This window comes from Nicotiana attenuata, unplaced genomic scaffold (genome assembly GCF_001879085.1).
Source record: "Nicotiana attenuata strain UT unplaced genomic scaffold, NIATTr2, whole genome shotgun sequence".
Lineage (NCBI taxonomy): Eukaryota > Viridiplantae > Streptophyta > Magnoliopsida > Solanales > Solanaceae > Nicotiana > Nicotiana attenuata.
Genome location: NW_017671498.1, coordinates 246,795 through 267,950, shown reverse-complemented (window position 1 = coordinate 267,950; position 21,156 = coordinate 246,795). Strand labels below are relative to the sequence as shown.

At 39.0% G+C, this 21,156-nt stretch overlaps 1 protein-coding gene and 1 pseudogene across 2 annotated transcripts; both read right to left on the bottom strand.

The window, feature by feature from the left end:
- Positions 1 to 2,081: 2,081 nt before the first annotated feature.
- Positions 2,082 to 3,327, bottom strand: LOC109208639. Its single transcript, XM_019371771.1, has 4 exons — positions 3,299 to 3,327; positions 2,343 to 3,218; positions 2,175 to 2,252; positions 2,082 to 2,087 (listed from the first exon to the last, which is right to left on the bottom strand). Exons 1-4 carry the CDS (start codon positions 3,323 to 3,325, stop codon positions 2,082 to 2,084), a joined length of 987 nt encoding a protein of 328 aa, XP_019227316.1. The 5' UTR covers positions 3,326 to 3,327.
- A 2,790-nt stretch (positions 3,328 to 6,117) lies between these two features.
- On the bottom strand, positions 6,118 to 9,534 carry LOC109208638 (annotated as a pseudogene). Its single transcript, XR_002065224.1, has 3 exons — positions 9,244 to 9,534; positions 7,419 to 8,915; positions 6,118 to 7,381 (listed from the first exon to the last, which is right to left on the bottom strand). The product of XR_002065224.1 is annotated as an FT-interacting protein 1-like (transcript).
- Between the last annotated feature and the right edge of the window lie 11,622 nt (positions 9,535 to 21,156).

Genomic DNA, 21,156 nt, shown 5'->3' with positions numbered 1-21,156 from the left:
TACTTTCTTGGATGCACATTTCAGAAGACTTGCCAAACCAGTCTCGGGTTCTCTTTCCTTTGCTCCAGATGCTTCATTCACATTAACTATAGGAATAACTTGTTCCACTTCAGGTGAATCCAAAATTATATTTCCTTTTTCAACATCTGTACCTTCTGTTATACCTCCTGTTACACCATCTGTTACACTTCCCTGAGAGACTGCAATTATGTTACTTTGCAGAATATTTTCACTAGACTGTGGTGACCATCTTTCTGTCGGATCACTTATTTTTCTAATTAGAGAATCAATATCACTACCAGCTGTAAGATCAGTCTCATCTGGACCATAATTTGCTATTTCTTCATTACAAATAAGACCTTTCGTTACATCTGCACCAGTTGGTCCACCTTGATCACTGCATTTCTTATTTTGTGCATCTTTGAGCGATTCAATATCATTGGTGGTATCTTTGATGACACAGCTCCACAATTTTCCTTATTATCTTGACTGCACTGTGGTGTTGAAATTTGATATGTCCCATCAGCTATTTTTTGCCAGATAGCATCAACATCAGTACCAGTTGACTGACCTTGATCAGGGGCACTACATTCCACTCTTACTTCATCACAAGGAATTTCCTCTGAATTTGCATCATTTGCTGCTTTTTCATTAGTAGTCTCTTCATCAAAACATCCAACACCTACTGCAGCTTCATGTGGGGCTGATTCAACATTCATGGCTGATGGAATTAATGATCCAGCTGTGGTATTTTGTAAAATCTTTTCACTGGAATGTGGTGTAGAAAGCTCTTGTTTCCCATCACCTGTTTTAACCATCAAACTTTCTGTACCTGCTGTCAGAACTGGTTCAATTGCATTACATTCTGGCCTTAATTCATTACAAGGATCTTGCAATAAAATTCCAGTGCCTGGTACAGCTTCTCCATTAACTTGTGCTGGATGAACTGAGTCAATATCCATAGCTAATGGTATTGAATCAACATGTGCTCGACCTTCATTGTCACTCTCCTTATTTGGTGCCATTGAAATAGAAGGTCTTACATACTCAAACTCCTTATTGCACAGTTCATCTTGTTCCAGTAACTCACCATCTTCCTCTTTTTCATTCTGTTTGTCTCCCGACAAATTTGAAAAATCTCTATCACAATAATTATCTCCATCATAATTCTCTCCATCAGAATAATTTCTTTGGTCATTGATTTTCTGACTGCTTTCCTCATGCTTTTCATTACTTTCATCTTCCTCATGCTTTTCATTGCTTTCCTCATTGTCTTCAGTACTTTCATCTGCCTCGTGCTTTTGATTGCCTTTCACACTGCTTTCCTCATGGTTTTCATTGCTTTCATCATGATTTTTTAAATCTTTAATAAACTTTACAACAACATCAAGCTTGTCATTGATTTCCTGCATTAATGAATACAATATATTATTATAGAAAAAAAATCAATAGTAAAATAAATTGCCAAACTAGTTAATTACCTTAACAGCGCTCTTAACATACTTCTTCAACTTTTTTCGATTATCTTTAATTTTTGTTTTCATCTCTATTTGAAATTTATTATTATCCTCACGTACAATCTCTTCAACTTTGTCAGATACCCTCTGAAAAGAAAAGAAAAATGGTAAGAATTAGAGAATCATAACGGTTAAACATTCTTATCGAGTGTAAAAACAATTCAATAAAGAGTAGAATATAATTTTGTAGAGTAAATTATTAGAACTAAAAAACATAATGAAATGAAATATTAGACTTATCCAGTATATTATAGTGGACAAAACAGCCTACATCTGGCAGTCTTCCAGTATAATATACTGAATGAAATGAATTTAAAGGTGTAAAACTCCAGAAAAAAATACTGGGATATAAAGAACTAAAATAATCAAAGGGTATATTATAAAACAAAAAGACAAATAATTATTCACAAGGTAACACACACTAGACTACCTGTAAATTATACTGGATGACATGAACCAGAAGAAATGAAAACTGACCAAGTATAACATACAGGAGGACAAGGTAACACACACTAGATTACCTGTAAATTATACTAGATGACATGAATCAGAAGGAATGAAAACTCATTCCTGTATAACATACCGGACAACAAAAACACACACTAGTCTACCTAATGAAATGCAAGACTAAATAAAATAGAAGAAACAACTACTTACATTGACAATGTCGCTAACATTAACTTTTGATGAAGATTGGAGAAGATATGATTGATTCACCTTGAAAAGCTTATATTTCTATTAATTAAATAGAAATATAAATAGTTAGATAAAAACAAAATATATGAGCACAAGTATAAATTAAAAATTCACATACGATTAACTTACAGTTGTTTTCTTAAAGAAATCATCGCAAAGTGAGTCATATTTTGGACATCCAATGCTTGAGTAAGACAACATCCTTATTGGCCCCCGATCCTCATATATTGAATATTGACGGAAATCATTGAACACTTCCATAATCCATACATTAAACAAGAAGGGGAATCCAAGTGACGTATAAGATGCGATCCTACCAATAGGTTTGTCTTTCACAGATTCTGTTTTCAGAAGATGAGACAAATTGTCAATAAGTTCTTGAAAGCAGTAACTCCCCCATGGAAAAGAAGAACAAAGTTCTGGATCGTCTATGATTTTCATATTACGTTCACTTATATTTCTTTTAATGTCTTTACCCAAAAGAACAGTTTCTAATATGTATATCTCAGCAAGCTTTACAGCATCTTCATCACAGACCTCGACATCATCACATATATCATCTGCTGCACCATCACGGAGTCGAGAACGCTTTGTGATAAATTTATACAAATGTTCTACCTTCAAACCTTTTGGCACATCAGAGAAATACCGTTTCTTCAAACGGTTATCTCTATCATCAACAAAACTATAATCAGATGCCTCAATCTTCAATCCGGTTATAGAATGGAAATCATCTTCTGTAAAAGCTACGTCGTTATCAAAAACTCTAAAAACCATTTTGCTTTTATCCTTGTAAAAAACTTGAGAAAGCAACATACAATGAGTCAACTTCCCAGAGTGACCCACGTCATCCAACTCTAAAAATTTCCCAAACACACCATTCTTTAACTGTTCCATTTGAGTTCCACACAAAAACTCTGAAATTGTTTTCTTAAATTTTCGATCGCCTTTCCAATAACAATCAGCAGCAAACCACTTCTTAAGATCATAAAATCGATCTCCCTCCTAAAATCAAAATATAACACAGATAAGCAACATTTCATGTAATTTTAAGATAAAAACTTCAACATTTTAGAAATACGTACCTTCAATATATAACTTGATGATTCCATTTCTATAAAATCATCAAAAAAAACATATTACAAATCAGATAATAAACACAATCAGAATCCCAGTATATATATGAGAAATAAATTATCAAAATAACTCATTCACTAAAATGAACAGAAGAACAGTCTATAGATTGCAGTCTTCCAGCATAATATACTGGATCAGACTAAAATACAAGATATGAAAATCGAAAAACAGCATAATAATCATGCGGTATAATATACTGGAGAAAAAAGCTTACACACAGGAGAAACCCTGTAAAATATACTGGACTTAAAAAATACTTGTCTATATTATAATATTCATTCAGTATAACATACTGGAAGCCAAACATTCATATGATAGATTTCCCCCTATAATATTCTATCCTAAACAGAACTCGTCCAGTATAATATACTGGAGAAAAATATTACACACAGGTGGTGTCCTGTATATTATACTGGATTGAAACAAAACTCAACTATATGCTATCCCAAACTCAACTCCTCCAGTATAATATAATGGAAAAAAAGATTACACACAGGTGATGTCCTGTATATTATACTGGATTGAAACAACTGAACTATATGCTATCCCAAACTCAACTCCTCCAGTATAATATAATGGAAAAAGAGATTACACACAGGTGATGTCCTGTATATTAAAACTCAATTATATGCTAGACCAAACTCAACTCCTCCAGTATAATATACTGGAGAAAAAGATTACACACATGTGATGTCCCGTATATTATACTGGATTGAAACAAAACTCAACTATATACTAGACCAAACTCAACTTGTCCAGTATAATATACTGGAGAAAAAAATTACACACAGGTGGTGTCCTGTATATTATACTGGATTGAAACAAAATTCAACTATATGCTATCCCAAACTCAACACCTCCAGTATAATATAATGGAAAAAAAGATTACACACACGTGATGTCCTGTATATTATACTGGATTGAAACAAAACTCAACTATATGCTAGCCTAAACTCAACTCCTCCAGTATAATATAATCGAAAAAAAGATTACACACAGGTGATGTCCTGTATATTATACTGGGACGAAACAAGACTCAACTATATTATAATATTCATCCAGTGTAACATACTGGAAGATAAACATACACAAGACAGACTTCCAGTATAATATACTGCACAAAATTTTACTAAATTTAATAAACAAAAAACATAATCAAAACCCACATAGTTGACGTCTACTATTCGCACACAGCAGACGTCCCGTAAAATATAATGGGATGAAACAAAACTCAACTATATTATAATATTCATCCAGTATAACATGCTGGAAGATAAACATACACAAGACAGACTTCCAGTATAATATACTGAACAAAATTTTACTAAATTTAATAAACAAAAAACATAATCAAAACCCACACAGTAGACGTCTACTATTCGCACACAGCAGATGTCCCGTAAAATATAATGGAATGAAACAAAACTCAACTATATCAAAATTTGACAAGAACTGAAGAAATCTAAAATACAGATGAAACAAGAAAATACTTGAAAATTAAACCTAATATATAGAGACTAGAAAAAATTTGAAAAAGAAATTACTAAAATGACAAAATTACCAGAAATAAGACAAACTAATGAACAGAGAAAAATCGTAAAAGTTAAAATGGAACAAATATTTAAACCCTAACGGTACTGAAATCAACAATAATAACGAAAATTAAACCTAAACAACCAACAATAATAACGAAAATTCAAACACATTATCGTAAAAAACAAAACTCACCCATAATTTTGAAGAAAATTGGACATAACCCAAACAAGATTCGAAGAAAAGTGCTTTCGCAGGAAAGCTAAATCCGTACAATGCTATAAAACAAAGAGAAAGGCGATAAAAAGTTACTAAACAGTATGTTAAAAAGGTCAAGGGCAGTTATATCATTTTACCATATAATTTAAGTTAAAATGGCTAGAAATCGATTACATTTAGATTGGTGGCTATTTTCAATAGCCAACCGAAAAACTGGCTACGCCATACAATTTTGACGGTTTTGTAGGTACACCAAGCCCTGTTTGGTTTGACTTTATGGAGGCCTGAGTTCGTAGCATTCAAAATTTAACTCATTATGCGCATTTATTATTTGTTTTATAACCATTTATTTGCTTTCAATAGGTACACTCTGATCTGTCAGATCCAACACTAATACAATAATCATATAAAGCATAACACACGGCTTTGCAGGAATCTCTACCATATTTTGTATTCAAACTTGGCAAACATCACCAAATAAAATAATGGGCAACTTGCATTATACAAATGCTAAACACACTTATTCCTCGTTACATTAACAATGGTCCACATATTGGTCGAATGATATAATTACATTGCTAACACGTCATTGTCTTGACATTCTCAACACCGAATCTAGTAAAAATATCAACAAAAAATGTGCTTATCCTTGAGTTTCTACCTTTTATCACAACATCTTTTTTTTTTTTGAGAACAAACGATTAGAAAAGACTGTTCATTAGCAAATTCAGAAGATTAGATGGAAAGCCCAAGTCTCATATACTTGTTCCATCTAAGTCTTTGAGAACATTATAACCGTGATGTCCAGTCAGCTTGCGCGCACATTGATAACTACTCGGGGTACCTTTTCTTATAATAAGCGACATCAACATGTAATTTTATTCATTACCCTCGGAATTAACGTATTACACTTCAAAATAAGCAACAAGTTTACGAGATAGGTACATTTTTGGGTTAGCAATACTCTGATAAACAAATAAATCATAAAGGATTCGAAACATAATGTCAATAAAGATGTAAAAACCAACTTGAATAGACAGAAAACTTTGAATTAGGCATGAAGAAAGTTCAAAAAGAAAGAACCCACAAGACTACAAATATGGATTTCCATCTAGGCTCTAGCAGCCAAATTTCAACAGAATTTTTGAATAAATAAACAGTAAATCCACTAAATCTAACAGTTTCAGGGAGATCTTACACACACTAGGACATAACACTTACCACTAGGGGAGGGAAAAAGGGAATATAAGCGAGTGAGGGGAATAAAATAAAGCCCTGCTAATTTCTAAAGTAGTTCATCAACTCAAGACACAGGGGGAAATGGATAATACCAGCCAACAGTATAGCTCATAGCATGCAGTCTGTTCTTGCGGGCAATCTTCTGAAGAAATTAAGCGGCGCAGATGGTAGCTTGTGACGAAACCGCGGATGTCTTAACACATAAAATCCAGTCAAGAGTGCCACAACTTGAAAAGGGGTGACATAGAGCACAATGGCAGCAATCAAGCAGAAAATAACGAACAATGCTGTTGCTCTAGGGTCTCTCCAGCTCAGCAAAGACTGTAGCCTCTCCCCTTGAGTAGCCAAATCACCAACCACAGTCTGAATCCGTCCAGCAATACTTCTCAAACGGTCATACCTCATCCGAACAATATCAGGGGGACGTGAAGTAGGGAAAGTATCAAATTCTTCGTCTAATTCATCAGGATGCGCATTATCAGCACAAGAAAGACGAGTATCCATGTGGGGAGGATTTCTAGGCCTCCATCTGTAATACCAAACTCCGATTAAGAAGAGATAAAGGAAAATGGTAGGCAGAATAAGCTCCGGATATAGAACCAGTATCAAGAACAAGATATGGATCAGAACAGTCGTAATGGGGTTTTTCCAATGGCATATCTGATCAAACCATCTTCCAATAGCAATTAATCCACCCAAAACTCCCATAATCCTAAAAAAGTTGGCTTTGCTTCTCCTCATACTCCACATGTGGGAACCAACATCCAACATATACTCCACTATCTCTTTCCTCAAAGGTGGCTCAGCACGACTCAGCCTCATTGAGACAATCTGAGTGGCTTGATGCCTTAAGCTGTCGAGCTGGCTGACAGTTAAAGGATGAATATAGTGCATTTTAGGTAGCAGTGGCTGAGAATACATATGCATCATATTCATTAATGATGAGCAAGTAAATCTTACAGCCAAGTGAATTTCACCCATCTTCTTCACCCCGGTAGGATGCAAGACCAGTGTGGAATAGAATGTGTACGTAACACGATCTGTTTCAAGAGTTGAAAGCCGGATCCTGACCCTTACCGAACTCCGTCGACGTCTCTTCGCCCCTTCGGACTTTATCCTCTCCCATTGCCAAGTCTGANTTCATCGGCGAGAGGCCGTGAGCATTCAGAATACCCAATTCTAGGACACCAATGCTGGACTTCCACAGCTGTTTTGCAGTTGGTCTAAGATCACTACTGTAATGGGTTGACTCATCCAGAACATGATAACCTCCTTCCAAATATAGCCTCATGTGAAGCCTGCTTGCAAACTTGATTTCCTTCTTCTTTTCTCCCTCAACCATTATATGCTTTTCAAGATTATACCACTTACTGTTAATAGGTCTGTGATCCAATCTCCTATCAATATACTGCAAAGGAATAGCACACCTTCCGAGAACTTCATCCTTGTTTGGTGCAACTCTGTCTTCCACACTCAAAATCAATGGCTCCTCAAATGGTTCTGCTGCTACGAACATCAGATCCTCATTCCACATCGGATTGATAGTCTTGCTCATGGAAACTCTGGTTCTCAATGCCTGATTTCCAAGGATGGCCTTCACGTAAACTTCTGGAAACCTACTTCTGTCACCGGGAATCAAGTCCTGAGCCTCAATCACATTAACTCTAAGGTACCACAGCTTTGGTGAGAGGTACACCTTAGACCTTATATTTGCAAGAGCATCAGCACCACTAACAGTCGCAGCATCGGAATGCCAAGATTCAGGAAAGGCTTCATCAGCTTGAGTACCCATCCAAAACAGCCCAACATCACGCTCTCCTTTTAACTTTGTTACCATTTCTGTCCTCCAACCTATACCACTGCGGAGCAAGAGGACTATCTGGGGGCACTCTTTTTGGGATCTCATTCAAATCAAACATATAGCGACCAACAAAATCATCCTTAACAAGATCCTTATCTTTCACGCTCACCTCAAGTACAGAAGCTTGAATCCGATCCTTGGAAAAAGCAAACACCTGATTCCATTCGGGATTTGACTTCTTCTCAAAATGACGGGTCGTACCCCTATAGTTCCCGAGCCTAACCTCAACATAAGGATCAAGACTACCCGTTACATCCTTCCCAGGTAAGTCCTTTGCTTTCACCACCCGAACATAAAGATACTGCATTTGCTCAACCAAGTCATAGGTGCTAGTAAGCTTATCGCCCGTGACCTTCCCTCCACCAAGGTGGGGTTTGGTCTCTTTGAGCGAAAAATCTTCTTGTGGTGGTCTCTGCATTTTTAAGGCTACTAGTTCTCACTCAAGAAAAAATGTCCCAAAACCCTTCAATTTCTCCACCACAGTTGAGCCAATAATCAACAAATAAAGCAAACCCCCTAATAAGGATCTCAGCAGAGACAGCTCAAACTACAGTAATGCTAAATAATCTTCACATATAACAGTCCTAAGCAAGTTAACCAAAAATATTAAACGGAGAACGCTTAAATATGTTTAACCCTAGATCCCATAATCCAAAAAATGCCAAAACCATTCACTCACAACCTCAGATCCGATTCATCTCAATGCTTCAAACCTGCATAACATAAAAAAATTAAGAATAAAATAGTTAAGAAACCATACAAAAAGCAAATCCAAAATAACAAAAGCAACAAAAAAGTTCACAAGAAAATGCTTTAATGAACTCTATCAAAAAAGACCCTTCTCACTTTCCCACAGAAAAGGATAAAGCAAACAAAGATAGGCCTTTAATGAAAAGAAATATAACCACATTATAGCTTAACAAACACCATAAAGAAACACCACCAAAAAAAAAAAAACCTTCAATTTTCAAGGGCTCATTTAACTAAAAGAAAGAAAAAAAAGGAATAACCGACCTCTATATAAAAGATAAATGAATATACCTAGAGGATTCATGGATGCTGAGGATGAAAAGATGGGATTTTGCTGATAAGATTCTGAAGCGTGGAACCTTGTTGAGGAGAAAAAGAAAAAGGGGTTTTAGTTTCTTTTGGTATCAAAGTGATGGAGAATACTACAGTGAGGTCTAGAAAGAGAAAAAGAGCAAAGACTCAGAGAGAGAGGGGAAAAAACAGTGAAGTTAGAGAGAGAAAAAGGAAAGAGAAGGACAGAGCGGGTACTCCCTTTTCCAGTGTGTTTCAGGTGGGTGGTGGGGTTGGGGTAGAAAGGGGTAGGGGGGTGGGGGACGCATCTTCTGAGAATACACCGAAACCGAAGGTGATAAAGATTATGTTGGTGTGTGAATATTTGTTCCCATATTTGTTTTTCTGTGTGGGTTTTTATTTTATATTTTTCTTTCAGTTTTTTCAATTGGTTATCTGGTACTTTATGTCCTACGTTGCTTGATCACACGACACGAGTCGCGCGAGCGAGGATTTTGTCGGGATTCGCACGTGTGAGCTCTTGACATAGCTAAATGCTTATGCGTAGAAAATAATTAAGTACTACAGTAGTTAAAAGGGAATTCGGAATTTGAAGGTTTTTGGTATCGAACCTAATATACTTTCAAATTTAAAGTTTTTGGTATCGAACCTATTATATTTTTAAAATTATGGATTCGATAAATTATTGTTGCAATTAGTAAATTTTTACACATAAATACATGCCTTACGTTAAAAGTACTGAGTTCAAATAAACATAATGTTAATATGCTACATCCGCCTCTGACTACGGTACATATCATGTTAAATGATCGTTTGGTTTGATGTATTGGAACAATTAATCAAAGCGTAAGACTCGTATAAGCTAATACAGTATATAAGAGGAAATAATCATTGCATAACTTTCAAGGATCGTTTGTTTTTAGACAGGGTTATTCAGGTTTAATATGGTATGATTATAATTTTGGGATAGTGATCCCAAATCTAATGCAAGTGTCACGACCCAAGTTTTCCCTTCGTGAATCGTCGTGACGGCACCTAGTCTTTACGACTAGGTAAGCCTAACATTTGCGGAAAAAGAAACGAATACATGAAAGCTAACAACTAACAGGTAAATTTAAATAAGAAGTTAAGATGCCGCTCGGCATATACAATAATCACTCGAAATGTACATAAACTCTCCCAAAACCCAGAATATCGCGAGTTACAAACTACAGGAAGAAAACAGTATTTCTATACTCCAGAGTCTAATCAAAGTAAATACAAGAAGTGTTTGACATGGGAAAGAGTAGAAAAGGACTCCGAGGTCTGCGGACGCGACAGATATACCTTGAAGTCTCTAAAACTGTCTCGCCTTACTGATAATGCGGCTGATAAGCGGTACCTGGATCTGCACATGAAAAACATATGCAGGGAAGGGCATGAGTACACCACATCGGCACCCCGTAAGTGCTAAGCCTACCTGATAGTAGGCTATAATTAAGTAGTTTAGCTACCAATTACACTCTAACTTAGCTGCACTTTATTGATATTTGAATGTTAAATGATAACAAATTGCTCTAATTAAGAACTTTATGCCTTGCAGGAGCAATTCCCGGCTATGAGGACATTAAAGAGTGTTTTGGAGTTAGTATCGAGCAATAAAAGCCAATCGGAGATTAGCACGCGCAAAAGAAGAAAGAAAAAAATGAAGGCAGAAACTCCTCCAGGTGCGCGGTCGATCCGCGGCCGCGCACGTCAGGCAGAACACTGGGAAAAATGAGTGGTCAATCCGCGGCCGCACACGGGCTTCCGAGAAAAAATAGCCCAAGGCCAATTTTGTAATTCCAGAGGCGACTAACCTTGACCTATATGAAGCCTAACTCGCCCAAAAAGAGGGGAGACTTGTTTTGTAGAAGGACTTTTGACATAATTTAGACCTAAGGAGGCTAAGGTGACGAAAGATTCGACCTAAGGAGGCAAGAAAACACTAGGAGCAAGGCGGAGAATTTTTCTACGAGTTTTTCACTTCCTTCTTCCTATTTCTACTATTGGTTATGAATTCTACTATTGTAGTTATGCATACTATTATGAATAGCTAATTTGTTATCTAGAGTTCTGATAGAACCTTTTGTAGGATAAATTCTTGTTATGTTTTTATATAATTGAGCCGCTGAATTTCTCTATTTGTTCAACTACGTTTATATTGTGGTTGATTGAAGAGCTCTCAATCGACTGTGCCTATTTAGGGTGTATTACTCGGGAGAGAGTGCATATTTAGGTAGTTGTTGAACAACATCACTCCTACCGTTTATGAGGGATCAATACGGAGGGTTTAAAGGTGGGATTAGGGATAACGAAACTTTGGTGCGATCCGAGTGAGCCGTACTTAATGCTAGCTAGTGTAATTCGGGAGAATATGTCTAGTAAATTGTGGTAGTTACTCCGGAGAGAATTACAACACTCAGAGTGCTCATGATCGGTAGAGAATACTTAGGCGAATTTATAGAAAACGTAGCGGAAAGGATTCCGACAATAGGAAAAATCATAACTCTAGATCCTTAATCTTGTCTATAACCCTTAGTATCTTTAGTAGTTAATTTACTATTTTAATTTGTTAGTTAATTAGTTAAACACAAGAATCCTAATATCTATAAGTTAGGAATTGATCAAGCTTGTCTTCTTGGTGATAGTGAACAACTGTAGCTAAGCTTTAGTTCTCTGTTGGATTCGACTCCGGACTTGTAAACCGGATTATATTTGCAGCAACCGCTTAGTCCTTTTATAAGGAATAGTTGGACGTGATCAAATCTTGGCGCCGTTGCCGGGGAACTAACGGTGTAGCTGTAGGTGTACATATTGCTAGGTTTCAAGTTTGAACTTTTATTTTATTTTATTTTATTTTATTTTTGTATTTGATTTTTTTTAATTTTTTTGTTTTACTTGTTGATTTGAGAACATGGCATCTTGGAATTATGAGAGTTTTGATGTTGGTAATTCTACTTTTGATCCTCCTTATGCATATTGTGGAGGAAATCACCCATTACAAAATTGTCAAAATATTTTCGAGAGCGAGTTACGTGCACCAACTCAATCTTATTTGTGGTATGTGTGTGATATGTGTGATGGTCAAGATGGTCACTTTGATGGTTGTGCTTATATTTTTTATCTTCCCCCAACCTCTTATTATGATGGTTCTACTTTTTCTTGTGAGGATAACAGGAAAAAAGAACCTAGGGAAGCTGACCAGAAAAAGATCAAAGATATGTTAAAGCTGAACGAGGATATGTTAAAGTGCCTTGTGGAACAAAATAGTAAATTACAACTGCAGATAGAAAGGCAAGAGGAAACTATGCACAAGTTGAAAGTTCAAGTGAGTCAACTGGTTGAAGATTTTAATGCTCAACAAGCCAATATTGTGAATAGTATCCAAGAAGAGCGTGAATTAGATGCAGAAATTGAGGCACCAATAGAGGGGTCCATAGTAGAACACCAACAATCAATCAAGCTAGAATTTGAGGATGCCGATGTTGTAGAAGAGATACTAGAGTCAACCAAGGACATTGAGGATACATATTTAGTTGACTCTATTGTCATTAGTGTTGAGGATGTAGACAGTCCCAATGTTCATGTAGTTGAGCACATTGGTCCACACTCCAAGCATTTTTCCACATTGTGTCTAGATGATGATATAGAAATAGAGTCATCTGAGCCACTTGAGGAGTCAAGGAATAAGGAACAAGGTACTTACATTCTAGAATTCTTCTTGCCAGAAAGTCGGGAATACACATCTCATCTAAAGGCCAAGAAGTGCAGAATACTACATTATTTTATTGGGCCAGTCAGATTCGTTCCACCACCCTAGGAGCATGATCATAGAGCAGAATCAAAACTTGGGGTCTAGTTTATAAGTTCGAAGTGGAGGCAGAAAGTGATTCGCGTCGTGCCGCGACGTTAAATCAAACGCTTGTTGGGAGGCAACCCGGCTTTACTACTTTTTTTTTATTTTTTTTATTTTTCTTATTATTATTATTTTTAATTGTATTATTTTTGTAGTGTCAATTTTTGATTTTCTAGGAGCATGGAAAGCAAAGCTATTGGAAGGATGCAACAGCAAACCAGATGGTTGGAACTAAGTGTGAGGCACCCGCACAAAGGACCAAGCCTGGGAGAAGTCTGAGTACCCCATGAGCTGCTAGTGCGTCGGTTTGGCCTACCATGGAGTTTCTTTTACCCTCTTATTAGTTATGGTGTGCATTGGGGACAATGCACAATTTTAAGTGTGGGGTGAGGAGATTGTCTGGGTGACTTTCTAGGCTACTTTAGCTGTGTTAGTTTAATTGAATAACATTTAAAAAAAAGATGAGCTTTCCCGACGATGGATCTATTAGACAATTTTCTTGAGGGATTTAAGTCTAAAGAAAAAGACAAAAAAAATTTTATTTTGTTAGGTAGTGTAGCAATTACCCCTTGTTTTTTCTTTGTGTCGCGTTTCTTTTCCAAGGGTTTTGTTTGAACCGGGTGTAGTTAGTTTATTTTTTATTTTTTTAGGAATAGGAGCCATTGTGCTGTGTTTTGAATTGAAGCAATATCTCTTGACTTTGTTATGCCTTGAGAATAGTGAGTACTTTGGTTGTGACGCTTAGGCTCAGTTTTTGACTCTTGTATAAGTACCTTAAATTGTATGATCTTAACTTTGCTTACCTGCTTTGACTAGAGTGTCTTGATGAAACCAATCCTGAGTGAGTTATGTGCCCTGTGTGTGTGAGATTTGTGTGTTATTCTGTGCATTGCATTTGATGTCTAGAACTCGCTCCGTGTGTTTGCAAAGCGAAATAGTAGTTTTGTTCAGTCTTGGAGGTGATATAGGCATTTCTTTGTTGAGCCATATATATATTTTACCCGCCTAATTTTTATGTATCATAGTTAACCCCTTTGAGCCTGTAATCCTGTTTCTTTGGCGACCACATTACAAGACTTATCCATTTGTTTGAATTAACCATCTATTTGAACCTTTCAACCTCTCATGAGCACTTGAATTGTTATAAACTTTGTAAAAGTTAAAGTGTGGGGTGGTTGGTTTGGCTTTTGAGTGGAACTAATGAAATAAGGAGAAAGGTGCACTGTTTTGAAAAAGTAAGAGCCACTTGAATTGAAAAACAAATAGTTGTATTGCTGTGAAAAAAAATATATTCCTTGATAAGTGGTGGCTTTTGATGTAAGTGTGCTTAAAGAAGAATGGAGTTAATATATAGTGATGTGAAGGTGGAGTTATGGTTTGACTTAAGTGTGGGGTTTTAAATGTTAAAGCGTATGTATTAAAGTGCTTAGGGAGGTGTAGGCACTCTTATATCTAAATGTATCCTACCCGTCCCGCAGCCTACATTACGACCAAATAAAGTCCTACTTGATCCGAGACTGAATGAGCTCGATTAGTAGAGTAGTACACTACGGGCAAGCCTATGGTGCATCTTTTATGGCATATGAATGTTATTTTTGAGAGTGACTGAATTCTTTCTATCTTGAGTTCCTAAGTGTTCTTAAATTTTATTGTGTGGAACTACTCTCTTTTGTTGTGTAAGGGCACTTGATTCATGAAGGAAAGGTAATGTCAATGACCTCTATGTTAGAGTAAGTGGGTGAGTTGTGAATAATGCGTGGTACTTGTAAGTCAAATCTTGAGGTGAAGATGTTATGCTTTTGTGCTTAGTCTATTTTAAGTATTCTTGGTGTGATGAGTTAGGAGAATTGTTTAAAAAGGCCGTGTCTATATAAAGTGTAGTTTGATTACTCGAGGACGAGAAATGGTTTAAGTGTGGGGTGTTGATAGTAGGCTATAATTATGTAGTTTAGCTACCAATTACGCTCTAACTTAGCTGCACTTTATTGACATTTGAATGTTAAATGATAACAAATTGCTCTAATTAAGAACTTTATGCCTTGCAGGAGCAATTTCGGGCTATGAGGACATTAAAGAGTGTTTTGGAGTTAATATCGAGCAATGAAGGCCAATGGGAGGTTAGCGCGAAGAAAGATAAAAATGAAGGCAGAAACTCCTCCAGGTGCGCGGTCGATCCGTGGCCGTGCACTGGCCGCGCATGTCAGGCAAAAGACTGGGCAAAATGCGCGGTCAATCCGCGGTTGATCCGCAGCCGCGCACGGGCTTCCGGGAAAAAATAGCCCAAGGCCAATTTTGTAATTTTAGAGGCGACTAACCTTGACCTATATGAAGCCTAACTCGCCCAAAAAGAGGGGAGACTTGTTTTGTAGAAGGACTTTTGACATAATTTAGACCTAAGGAGGCTAAGGAGACGAGAGATTCGACCTAAGGAGGCAAGAACACACTAGGAACAAGGCGGAGAATTTTTCTACGAGTTTTCACTTCCTTCTTCCTATTTCCATTATTGGTTATGAATTCTAGTATTGTAGTTATGCATACTATTATGAATAGCTAATTTGTTATCCAGAGTTTTGATAGAACCTTTTTGTAGGATAAATTCTTGTTATGTTTTTATATAATTGATGTCACGACCAAAACTCAACCCGTCGTGATGGCGCCTATCGTGGAACTAGGCCAGCCTTAACTCAACGTAATCCAAATCACAAAACCAGAATTTAGAGCATTTGCGGAAAAACGCATTTATCATTTAAGTAAACTGTTTAAAAAACATAAGGCACAATTCATAATACGAAACAATCAGCCCAAAACCAGGGTGTCACGGAGTACATGAGCGTCTAGAGGATAACATAGTCTACTACAATGTTTACTAAATACAACTGAAAAACAACTATAATAGAGAAGGAGGGTCGAGATCTGCGAACGCCATGCAGATACCTCAACAATCTCCCAAGCCTGCAACCTCGATCAGTGACTGCCACTGGGACCGAAAGTACCTGAATCTGCACACAAGGTGCAGGGGGTAATGTGAGTACACCAACTCAGTAAGTAACAAGTCCAACCTATGGACTAATAGGTAGTGACGAACTCAACCTCATCAGGTATAACAGAAATAACGTACAGAAACATAGGCATGCTTTCAGTTAATTAGACAGCTCAAACAGTGAAAAACAGAGCAGATGTGAGCATGGTAAAGAAATATAACTCTACTACATCTATATGCCAAATGCACATGCTGTATGTAATGCACCATGCTGAGTGCCTCATGTGCACACGATCCCAAAAATTTCATCCACTCAGTATTGTATAAGGCTCATACGGCCCAGGGATGATCCATCCCGGAATATATACATCTCTGACAGCAGTCACTCAATACTGAGGAAGGGCAATCCAACCCTATGGAGAAGGTCTATCTCCAGATAGTGATAGTAACCTCACAACCACTCGGTACTGTATATGGCTAACACGGCCCAGGGAAGATCCATCCCGGAATATATGTATCACTGGCTATCATTCTCCAGTACCGAGGAAATACAGGCCAATCTAGCCTCATGGAGAAGATCCATCTCCATACCAAGGGAAGATCCATCCCCGAATATAATCAACCGCGCTCATTGGGGGTGTGTTACAGACTCCAGAGGGGCTCCTACAGCCAAGCGCTATCATAATCATCAACATAACCGCTGCGGCGTGCAGCCCGATCCCATAACTGTCACTCATAATTAGGCTCTCGGCCTCACTCAGCCATCACTCTCCAGTCTCACCACGGGCTCACAAATGCCATGGAACTAGCCCGGAACAATGATATGATGTGCCAAATAATAACAACTGAGACTGAGACATGATATGATATGCATGAATAAGACTGAGTACAGTACATCAATGAAACTAATGAGATGATAGCAAGAAACGACCACTCAGGTCTCAACAGTATCGGCGTGAAGCCCTAACATGATAATTAGTATGATTTACCGCTCATTTACTGAGTCACATAATAGAACACGGATATCGGCAAAAAAGATTCACTACACAGTGCCATGGAATGAACCAGGCCACCATTCTCACGGTGCACGCCTTCTCGCCCGTCACTTGGTATTTTCATCACCTCAATATTAATATTTAAGCACATAGTTCGGGGTTTCGAACCCTCAGAACCAAGTTTGGAAGCATTACTTACCTCAACCAAGTCAAACTCCTAATCCGCGATGCCCTTGTCCCTCAAGTCGACCTCCGGATGCTCCGAATCTAGCCACAAACAATTCGATACAATCAGCACGAGCTAAAGGACTCAATCCCATAAGAAAATACTAAGGTTTAGGCCAAAAGTCAAAAAGTCAACTCAAAATATGGGCCCCGGGCCCATGTCTCAAAATCCGACCAAAGTCATAAAATTCGACAACCCACTCGATTACGAGACTAACCATACTAGTTTCACTCTATTCCGACTTGGAATCAGCTTTCAAATCTCAAAAGTTCATTCTATGAAGTTCCACAAATTTTTCCCCAAATTCCACCCCAAATACTAATCAAAAGATGAAATCAGTGATATATTCATGATTATTAGCCAAAACCGTGTTAGAATCACTTACCCTAGTGATTTCCTTGAAAAACCTTTGAAACATCGCCAAAACCCGAGCTCTCTAGGTCAAAATATGAAAATAAAACCCCGAATCTCGTATTTATAGTGCACCCCTCGGATTCAAATCTCGCTGACCGCCAAAAAACACCACCGCCGCGCTCGCCGCTCCGCTGTCCGTGGAATTTTCACCGCGGGCGCGAACGCCTCCAGTTCTTGCGATCGCGTCCGTTCTTCTGCTGTCCGCGCCAGCCTTCACCGCTGACCGCGGAAATACTGCCACCCCCGCGAAGTCCCTCCGCCGATTGTAGAGACCAACATCAGCAACACCAACAGCTATTTTTCAATAGCTATACCCATTCAATAACTACTTGAAACACACCCTGAGGACCTCAACCAACCCCACCAACACGTCCCATAACATCATTCAAACTTAATTGAATCTACGAATCACTCAAAACAACACCAAACATCGAATCAAATCTCGGATTCAAGCCTAAGAACTCCGAACTCCTAATTTCCACAAATGACTCCGAAACCAATCAAACCTTGTCTGAATATTCTCAAATTTTGCACACACATCACCAATAACACTACGAAGCTACTCCAACTCCCGAAATTCCATTCCGAGGTCATCTACACATAAGTCAACATCCGATTGACCTTTCCCAACTTGAGCTTCTAAATAGGAGGCTAAGTGCCTCATTCCACTCCAAACCACTCCGGACCCGAATCTACCAACATGATATGATAAAACATAGCTGAAGAACACAGAAGAAAACAGGAACGGGGAAAATAGAGCTGTAACTCATGAAACGACCAGCCGAGTCGTTACATCTTCCCCCTCTTAAACAATCGTTCGTTCTCGAACGAGTCCAGAAACATACCTGGAGCCTCAAATAGGTGTGGATATCTGCTCCGCATCTCACGCTCGATCTCCCAAGTAGCCTCCTCCACGGGCCGACCTCTCCCCTGCACTTTCACTGAAGCTATATCCTTTGATCTCAACTTGCGGACCTGCCGCTCCAAGATAGCCACTGGCTCTACATCATAAGTCAAATCACCATCTAACTGAACCGTGCTGAAGTCCAAAATATGGGACGGATCGCGAACATACTTCCGGAGCTTAGAAACATGGAATACCGTATGCACGCCCGACAAGCTAGGCGGTAAAGTAAGCTCATAGGCCACCTTCCCAATCCTACTAAGTACCTCAAAAGGCCCAATGAACCGAGGACTCAACTTGCCCCTCTTCCCAAATCTCATAACACCCTTCATGGGTGAAACCTTCAATCTCCCCAACCATATAAGATACATCACGAACCTTTCTGTCAGCATAACTCTTTTGTCTTGACTGCGCTGTACGAAGCCGCTCCTGAATCACTTTCACCTTGTCCAAAGCATCCTGCACTAAGTCTGTCCCCAAAAGTCTAGCCTCGCCCGGCTCAAACCATCCCACCGGAGATCTACATCTCCTCCCGTACAAAGCCTCATATGGAGCCATCTGAATACTCGTCTGATAGCTGTTGTTGTAAGCAAACTTCACTAGCGGTAAAAACTGGTCCCATGAACCTTCAAAATCAATGACACAAGCGCGTAAAATGTCCTCCAAAATCTGAATAGTGCGCTCGGACTGCCCGTCCGTCTGAGGGTGAAAAGTTGTGCTCAACTCAACCTGAGTACCCAACTCTCGCTACATAGCTCTCTAAAACTGCGATTTAAACTGAGTACCTCTGTCTGAAATGATGGACACTGGAACACCAAGCAGGCGAACAATCTCTCGGATATAAATTCCAGCCAACCGCTCTGAAGAATAAGTAGTACACATAGGAATGAAGTGTGCGGACTTGGTCAGCCGATCCACAATCACCCAAATAGTATCGAACTTCCTTAACGTCCGTGGGAGTCCAACTACGAAATCCATGGTGATCCGCTCCCACTTCCACTCTGGAATCTCTATCTGCTGAAGCAAACCACCCGGCCTCTGATGCTCATATTTCACCTTTTGACAATTGAGACACCGAGCTATAAACCCAACTATATCCTTCTTCATCCTCCTCCACCAGTAATGCTGCCTCAAATCCTGGTACATCTTTGCGGCACCCGGATGGATGGAATACCGCGAGTTGTGGGCCTCCTCTAGAATCAACTCCCGAAGCCCATCTACATTGGGCACATATATCCGGCCCTGCATCCTTAATACCCCGTCATCACCAATAGTCACATCTCTGGCATCGTCGTACTGAACTCTGTCCTTGAGGACTAACAAATGAGGATCAACATACTGGCGCTCTCTAATACGATCAAACAATGAAGACCGAGAAACCACACAAGCTAGGATCCGACTGGGCTCCGAAATATCCAACCTTACCAACCGATTGGCCAAAGTCTGAACATCAACCGCAAGAGGTCTCTCACCAACAGGAATGAATGCAAGACTGCCCATACTCACTGTCTTCCTACTCAAGGCATCGACCACCACATTGGCTTTCCCCGGATGATACAGAAAGTAATGTCATAGTCCTTTAGCAGCGCCAACCATCTCCGCCGCCCCAAATTGAGATCCTTCTGTTTAAGCAAGTGTTGGACTACGATGATCAGTAAATACCTCACAAGACACACCATAGAGATAATGCCTCCAAATTCTCAACGCGTGAACAATGGCAGCCAACTCCAAATCATGAACAGAGTAGTTCTTCTCATGGGGTTTTAACTGACGAGAAACATAAGTAATCACTCTACCCTCCTGTATCAACACACACCCAATGCCAACCGAGAAGCATCACAATATACTGCATAAGGACCTGAAGCTAGCGGTAGAACTAACATTGGAGCTGTGGTCAAGGCGGTCTTGAGCTTCTGAAAGCTCGCCTCACACTCGTCCGACCACCTGAAAGGAGCACCCTTTTGGGTCAATTTAGTCAAGGGTGATGCAATGGATGAAAATCCCTAAATGAACCGACGGTAATAACTCGCCAAACCCGGAGAGCTCCGAATCTCTGTGGCTGAGGACGGTCTGGGCCAACTCTGGACTGCCTCTATCTTCTTTGGATCAACCCGAATACCCTCAATGGACACCACGTGCCCCAAGAACACCACTGAATTGAGCCAAAACTCACACTTGGAGAACTTTGCATAAAGTTTCTCCTCCCTCAACCGCTGCAATACAACTCTCAAATGCTTAGCGTGCTCCTCCTGACTTGCGAGTACACCAGAATATCATCAATGAATACAATAACAAACGAGTCGAGATAAGGCCGAAACACGATGTTCACCAAATGCATGAAAGCTGCTGGGGCATTGGTCAGCCCAAAAGACATAACAAGGAACTCACAAACCATATCGGGTCCAGAAAGCTGCCTTAAGAATGTTTGAGTCCCTGATCTTCAACTGGTGATACCCTGACCGGAGGTCAATCTTGGAGAACACCCTCGCTCCCTGAAGCTGGTTAAATAAATCATCA

Bases quoted from the DNA above. Each gene is read 5' to 3' on its own strand.
- LOC109208639 (XM_019371771.1), bottom strand. From the start codon at position 3,325: ATGGAATCATCAAGTTATATATTGAAG. The intron at 3,219-3,298 runs GTACGTATTTCT...TTTTGATTTTAG, and splicing joins CATCAAGTTATATATTGAAG to GAGGGAGATCGATTTTATGA. The intron at 2,253-2,342 runs GTAAGTTAATCG...TTTAATTAATAG, and splicing joins ATTTCTTTAAGAAAACAACT to AAATATAAGCTTTTCAAGGT.